Source organism: Phytophthora parasitica (genome assembly GCF_000247585.1).
Source record: "Phytophthora parasitica INRA-310 unplaced genomic scaffold supercont2.1, whole genome shotgun sequence".
Taxonomy (NCBI): domain Eukaryota; phylum Oomycota; class Peronosporomycetes; order Peronosporales; family Peronosporaceae; genus Phytophthora; species Phytophthora nicotianae.
The window spans coordinates 2,138,879-2,146,283 of NW_008634126.1; the positions used below are offsets into that span (position 1 = coordinate 2,138,879).

Here is a 7,405-nt window from a genome sequence, read left to right on the forward strand (position 1 = left end):
GCATCACGTGATTGCATCCGTACCTCAACTTATGCACTTGATTTTAGTATTGATCTTATCGGTATCTTCTGCATCACCCATACTTTCTATTTTTGAAAAAAAAAATGAGATACAAAAGCGGCACGTTCAGGTTCTGTACGCAGGTAGCAAAATGAAACGGTACATGGCCGCGCAAAAGCGGTGCGTATACAGCGTGACAAAGCTGTATGTACAGCGTATTGTGCAGCTTATACAGCGTATATATTCCGCACGAGCAGCGGCTACACCCCTCACCTAATCATTCACCATCTCGCCCAACCCTTGAGGTATACAAACGTCTATATAATAATACGCTGTGTATACAGCTTCACGTCACCCTCAAAATCGTCCGGTTTGAAGGGGTTAACTAATACTTTCTTATGAACCAATTTACTAAATAAATATTAGATTGGTAATAGGGGTGGGTTATACACACAATCCGATCAATCGAGATGTATCTTCTGACGTATCCGATTGGCTCAATCCGATTTTCGATTCGCTTCGATAGAATCCGACTGATCGGTAGATCGAATCCGACTTGGTTGATATGAATTTCTACAGGAAAGCGTATTAAAACAGATCAATAACGGATTTCTATAAAGAGGTATTAGGGTGTAAAGACTTAGATTTTTAACCAATTAAGTTACAGTATCTTCAATTTTAAATAAATTATTCGACATGATTCTTCATTAAATGTAAAAGTTTATGGCTGCGGCATGCAGTTCACTTAATAATTGGTCCTGGAGAGTCTCCAGGCTAACTACAAGCGCCAGGAAACTTCATGGAGAAGACAGAAGGCGATGCAAGTCATTCAACACTTCGCCCTGCTCGGCTACACTGCCAAGTATGTGTGTTGTGGTTAAAGAATAAATCGATCTGATCCGATTGGATCGGATTCGATCGGATTCGATCCGATCAGATGTGTAGTTGGTGCGTCATACTTCATTATTTCAGTAAATCGCAGCTGCGCAGCGCCGCCTGCGCTGTGCGGTCTGCACAGGCCCCCGCTGCGGTCCAGCATCTCATTTCCTAATTCACTTCATCCTCATTTTCCACTATTAGCAATGGAGAGTCAGGTCGAGTCAAGCACAAATACCGGGTCAAGTAATATAAGGCACACTAACAATCTGAGGCACTCAGATATATGGACCTACATTCGCTCAAACGCGGACGGCACGTTCACGTGTCTGTTATGCCCTGCCGACACCGCTCCAGGTTGGAACAGCTGCGCTCACACCACATTTCGACGGCACTTACAAAAATGGCACAAAGAGGAATATGGGGGCGGAGATGACGAAGCTGTGGAGAGTACGAACGGTGCTCGACAGACGGATTTACTTGCCTTCGGATTTGAGCGGTATGTGAGGCAGCGTAAGTTCGACAAGGCAGCTGCTGACTCCGAGCTCATAGTCATGATTGTATCCAACGCACTTCCTTTTAGCCTTGTCGAGAAGAAAGAGTTCAGATTGTTCTGCAACACGCTCTGCTCGGAGTACATGCCACCAACACACAAGACATTGCGGGAAAAATTATAAAGCGTTGGAGGTGCGAAAAAGATCTGGTGCGGTATGGAATTCTTAGTGGCACTAAAAGGTGCCGGGTCTGTGCCACGACAGACATGTGGACGTCAGCGGCAAACAAGGGGCCCACGGTGGTGACGCTACACTGGATTAGTGAAGATTGGCTAATTCAGACAGTTATGGTTAGGTTCACCAGGGTTGAATATCCTCATACCGGAGCCCGTCTTGCGTATCACCTTGTCGATACACTGCGAGCGATGCATGGATCTTTGTTCTCAAAATTGTGGGCTATTACAACAGACAACGCCAGCAACAACGGAACGATGATTGAAACAATTAATGCAGCATTGCAGGACCAGATTGATACCTACGCACGACAAACGGTGCCTCCATCAAATTTTGACGCGATATCTACACCTTCATCGGATGTGCCATCTGAGCCAAGGGTTAAACAGGTGCGATGCCTTGCACACGTTTTGCAGTTAGCTGTTAAGGAGGGGTTGAAGCAGTGCCCGCTGATGGATGACAGTATCGGCGTGATTCGTGATTTTCTCAAGAAATTATCAGATTCGCCTTCATTGCTAGAGGCTTTGCAGGAGGTGTGCACGTCGGTAAACGTAAAGTTCATCGCACCGGAGCTTGATTGTGTGACCAGGTGGAATAGCACGCTTACGATGTTAGCGTCAGCCCACTCGCTAAAGGTGGCAATCGTAGGGTTGCAACGAAGAATTCGAGGGCGTCACGAGGGATACAAAGATTTCTCCATCGGTCCAGATGACCGCTTAGCAGCACCTTTTTCTGAGACCACGTGGGGCTATGTGGTAGAGCTCATGACGTTTCTGCGGCCTATCAAAGGCGCTACAACGATGATGTCTGGGAAAAATTACTCGACGTTCGGCGTAGCACTGGTTGTTTATCATCTCGTCACAAAACATGCATCAAAGACAGCGGCAAATGCTGTTTTTTGGTATATGAAGGACTTCGCGCGCGCGTTCAAGACTAAGCTTGATGAATACATTCCGGTCGTGAAGACCAAGCATGCACAAATTGCTGCAGTGCTTGATCCGCGAGCCAAGTCCCACCTCTCCGACATTGGCATTGATGTCGAAAGCGTTAGGCGCCTTGTAGAAGCTGAATTTGAATCCGTCTACAAGGGCTCTTACGACCAAATAGAACTTGTTGCCACTTCTGCAGAGAAAACGCAGAAACAGATTGAAGAAGCCGAAGACGCGGAGGCGCTGTACTGTCTAATTGACGAGCACATGGAATCGGGAACACTGGTAAACAGCACAAGCGAGTCGTTCGCAACTGAGTTGGCGAGGTGGCTAGAGCACCCTGATCGATCCATGACCCTCAAAACCACCAGTCGAGCTGTCTGCAATTGGATGAAGCACGAAACAGCTTCGTTTCCGCGCATCAGGATGATGGCGCGTGATTATTTGTCTGTGATGGCTACTTCAGTGCCGAGTGAAGAAGCCTTTTCTGCTTCAGGAACAACTATCAGTTCTCGAAGGGCCAGGCTTGGGGATGATGCTGTCACGACGATTTCGGAGTTGCAAGCATTTTTAGCATTTAACATGACCTCAGGCGATGCCCATGCCGGTCCCGTTGCCATTAGCAAGCTAGTGTAAACAAACCGTAGCGACAGGATGTCAGTGCTCTAATTATGCTAAACTCCATCCGAGAATCAATCTTGTACAGACGGCCATCCCTAGAAATGGAATGCGCCCTCAATAGCAAAAACTTAGAGGATGCGTCGACAATAGATATTTGTTTACCTTGCATTACAGCGCATTAAAATCTACAAATAACACGTACAACACCTCAAGTTCAGCGTCCAGCACCGCCTCTGCCGTTCCACCTCGTGCAGCAGGTACTCGCCAACAATTAGGTAGCAAAACGTTTCCACAACAGAAACAAAAGCAGCCGTTCGACGTCTTGTACCCGTTACGGAGCTTCTCAACGCTTCTTCTCACGATCCACCTCCTTATCCAGCTGACAACTCTCAAAAACGTCATCTTTGGGCTGAATTTGTTGGAGCTCTTGGCAATGACAGCAGATTTGTGGTACTATTTCGCGAACTCTTCGCAAAGCCGCCCCAAAACGCATTACAGCTCCTGGACATGCGCTCCATCTCCTTCACCTGATTGCCCAGCCCCTGAGCAGTGACGCATACGGTACCGGTCTGCTTCAGAGTCAGTTCATATTCAACCTGGAGACTTCCCAGCTCATGCGCAGAACGGCACTGCGTCGAAGTGGTGCGCAATGACCCCATCGTCGCTCACCACTGCTTCTTGGGCCACTTCGCTCTCTCCCGAGGCATTAGCTGCCTGTACCAGCACCTCCGAAAAACGCTGAAGAATTGACTGCAACTGCTGCTTGCGGTGCCGCGAAGCCTTTCGTCGTCAGCTCAATAACCTGATCGGCCAGCTTCGACCGCGCAGCTTCCAGCTCGTTGCTGGACTCGGTTTGACATCAGCGTCCAGCTTGCCGGTCGTGTCTTCCAAGTCCTGTTCATGAGCACGAGAAGGCTCACGCTCCTTGTTGAGCTTCAAGGTGAGCGAGCTGATTTGGGAAACGTAGCGAGTCTACATCTCTTGCTGAGTCATGGCTAGCTACACCAGACGCTGCTGGTTGGCTTGCTCGGCCCTTTAGTGTTTCTGGGCTGTGTCTACTCGACACTTCGGTAAGCTCAACACGGGGCATCTCGCTTTTAGCCAACGTCTGGCTCTTGATCGCTTCCAGCCCCTCCTCCTTCTCGGTAGATGTACTGCCACTCTTCGCACTCATCTGAGTATCGTCACCCTCCCCTCCAGACGAACCTTTGTCTCTTCGATGTCCAGAATCTGGGCTAAGCACTCGTCAATCTTGCTGCAAGCCTCCTACATCCCATCCGTCAAAGTCTCCAATTCACACTGATACAGAGCTTCTGTCCTTCAGCTCATTCTCCAGCTCTGCGATCGTCGTCTTGGTCAAGCGCCGACTTGGCGTCTTTCCGTTACGTTCCTCGAGCTTTGCCTTTATTGGTGCAAACTCTGTCGTATGCACCAGACGGAGACCACCTCGGTCTTGAGATTCATACGCGTGTGCTCAATCTGAGCACGCTGAATCTACTCCGGCAAGTCGTTCTTCTCGTCCATTAGCTCAGCCGATTCCTCTTCAAGCGCGTCTTCTCCACAAGCGTGCCGTGCACGTGGTACATGACTCTACGATCTGCTGCTACAGCTTACTAGTCTTTTCGTCGTAGTAGCTCGAGAGCTTCGTGATGAAGTCCTCTATGATGACCTTCTGACTCCACTTGGCAGCGTTTAACTTCTCTGTCAGCAGGTTCTCCGGTTAACGCAACCTGCTTCTTCATTTCGTCGCCATTTTGGAGCACTTGAGCCACCTGCCCCATCTCCTTGAGCTCCAACTGCGCGATAAACAGCTCGCGCTCGTTCGTCTTCAGGGGCTTCACGTCACGGTTGGCCAGATCCAACATCTCGTCCGAAGATGTGTTAATACGATTTAAGGCCTTGGACAACAGTCTTAGCTGCCTCTGGCCGGCATGCAGCTTCGACGCCACCTGACGGGCCATCTTGTCCTTCTCGCTCTCCAAGTTACGGATCTTCTTGCGCAGCTCAGTCACTTCTTTCTTAGAGTTGCATGCCAGATCGTTCTAGTCCTCGTTGTCGACAACACAGCGATTCTTTCCTGCGCCAACATCAACTTGCTCTCCTCCTGCAACTTCTGCCTAAGCTCCAAACGCTGCTCTTCCTTATGCTCTCCGCCTCAGTCATCGTCGTACGCAGCTCCATCAATCGACTGGAACTGCTGCTCCTTGCTGGCGAAGCAGCGCTCTACTTCGGCCTAGGTAGTAGCCGCTAAGCAACAGAGCGGGCCAGGTGTCCACTTAGTTGTTCGCTTGTCTCATCTGTCTAAAGCGATTAGTTGTATATCATAATATTTGTTTTACAAGATATAAATAAAGGCAGGCAAAGAAGTGCTTACTATTGGTGCGAACCGAAGCGTTTACCGACCAATTACCTGCTTGCACCGTCAGGTTCAGCACACAATCTATTGAATCCGATTCGATTCGATTCAATCGGATCGAATCGAAATTGATCGAAATATCACCCAATCCGATCGTCAGCGATCATAATCCGATTAAGATCCGATTAGCGAATCGGATTAGATTATTGCTACCCATCCCTAATTGGTAATAATAGTATTGTATACTTTGATGACGTAATCTGTCCTATTTTATCCAATAAAATTGAATAACAATTTCGATTAGAAGGATTAATAATCACTTGTGGATTTGGTCTATTTTGCAGCAAGACAAATTCAGCCAGACTGGAAACTGCGCCGCGAAGTACTGAAGTAGCATGAGCTTGAAAAGGCGGTGAAAATGTGACCATAAGAATACCAACAACACAGATCAAGAGCCGTTTTGACAGCCAATCCCAGCACTCAGAACTGTAAAAGCTGACTTCTGTGATTTGAAAACACAAATTCTCTCCTCTATACCATCGCAATACTAAACCACACGTCGATAAATCGTACCTAAGCGGAAAATAAAGAATATCATATAATATCTAGCATCCCTTGTATTGCTGAGTTAATAAACAAATATCATATTATTTTTTGCATTAATACTAGATATCATGTTAGTCTTTTGCATTAGAACTAATACTAAGAGGACAGCTATAACTGGCTGAACAACCCACCAATTTTATTACACTTGCCGGGAGCCCCCTTTTATTCGCAAATGTGCCCTGCGTCAATAGCCCACCGATTTTGGCTACACGAACTCAATCATGTATGTACATTTTGTGACTCGCGGTCTTCCTGGAGAAGCGATGTATGATACATCAAATTTTATTTTTTTTTCAATTGAAGGATCCGCTTGGATCCACCGCAATTTTTTCCACGAATTGTTGTCGGTTTGGAAACTCATCTTACTTGACCAAAAGCGCATTTTGACGCGTTTGGCACCGCACGACAAAAATCGCAAAGCTCAAAAGATCGTGATCGTTGCCTTCTTTGCAATCCAGTAGTTCCAAACGAGCGGTGACCTTTCAAATTTTGTGATTCCCCATGAGTGAAGACTCTGTCGCCCAGCTAGAGGATGTATCTGACGAAGATGAAGACGTCGTCCGTGAATTAGGTTTCTTCGCCGGATACCATGGGCACACGTACTTCGACAAGCAGCATTACCACAACTCCATCCTGACGAGATCCGATTGGGTAGCCGAGCTCGTTGAAGGAAACCCGACACGCATGTTCCGAAGCTACCGCATGACAAAGCCCGTGTTCAGGCCCTTTTGCGCTGCCCTTGACAACGCGGATCGACAGACACCCTGGTCTCCTGTCAGTGTAGAGGATAAGGCAGCTATCTTCCTTTACAGCATTGCAAAGAACGCCTCGAACAGCGATCTTCAAGAGCGCTTTCAACACAGCGGAGAAACCATTCATCGGTGCGTTTTCTATTTATGGTTACATCCGTGCTTTGACTAACCCATTGGTGTCACTTAAACAGGCATTTTTACCGTGTTTTTGATGTTGCCTGTAACATGGCGAGTACGTATCTTGTCCAACCAGCCACCTCATCACAGCTGCTACAGAACGAACCACAATATGCTGGTCAGTTCGATCAATGCCGCCTTGTCTTTAATCGCATGCACATCCCTGCCTACGTGCACAGTGAAAAAGCGAAGCCATTTCGTGAGAGGACTGGTAAGCTCAGTCAGAACGTGTTTGCTGCGTGTACATTTGTGGTGGAGTGGGGTTCGCAAAATCACGTTGCGATCCGCTCGGACACACAGTGCCCTGGACTGTCGACTGACGGAGGGGGTACTCCGATAACCGTGGGGTTGCTGAGGGCT

At 47.9% G+C, this 7,405-nt stretch overlaps 3 protein-coding genes across 3 annotated transcripts in view; 1 reads left to right on the forward strand and 2 right to left on the reverse strand.

Annotated features, from left to right (window-relative positions):
* Window positions 1–3,766: 3,766 nt before the first annotated feature.
* Window positions 3,767–4,328, reverse strand: PPTG_00554 (hypothetical protein; the record flags this gene model as incomplete). Its single annotated transcript, XM_008891963.1, has 3 exons — window positions 3,767–3,934; window positions 4,013–4,103; window positions 4,165–4,328. The coding sequence occupies 3 exons, from the start codon at window positions 4,326–4,328 to the stop codon at window positions 3,767–3,769; spliced, it is 423 nt and encodes a 140-aa protein (XP_008890211.1).
* Window positions 4,329–4,767: 439 nt separating this feature from the next.
* PPTG_00555 (hypothetical protein) lies at window positions 4,768–5,115 on the reverse strand (the record flags this gene model as incomplete). The annotated part of the gene is made up of 1 exon (XM_008891964.1): window positions 4,768–5,115. One exon carries the CDS (start codon window positions 5,113–5,115, stop codon window positions 4,768–4,770), a length of 348 nt encoding a protein of 115 aa, XP_008890212.1.
* A 1,502-nt stretch (window positions 5,116–6,617) lies between these two features.
* The window catches only part of PPTG_00556 (hypothetical protein), a gene marked incomplete at both ends in the record, with an annotated part of 2,382 nt that continues 1,594 nt past the window's right edge, over window positions 6,618–7,405 (forward strand). The window contains 2 exons of the mRNA XM_008891965.1: window positions 6,618–6,997; window positions 7,060–7,373. Coding sequence (XP_008890213.1) covers window positions 6,618–6,997; window positions 7,060–7,373 — 694 coding nt within the window. The remainder of the gene's footprint in view (window positions 6,998–7,059; window positions 7,374–7,405) is intronic.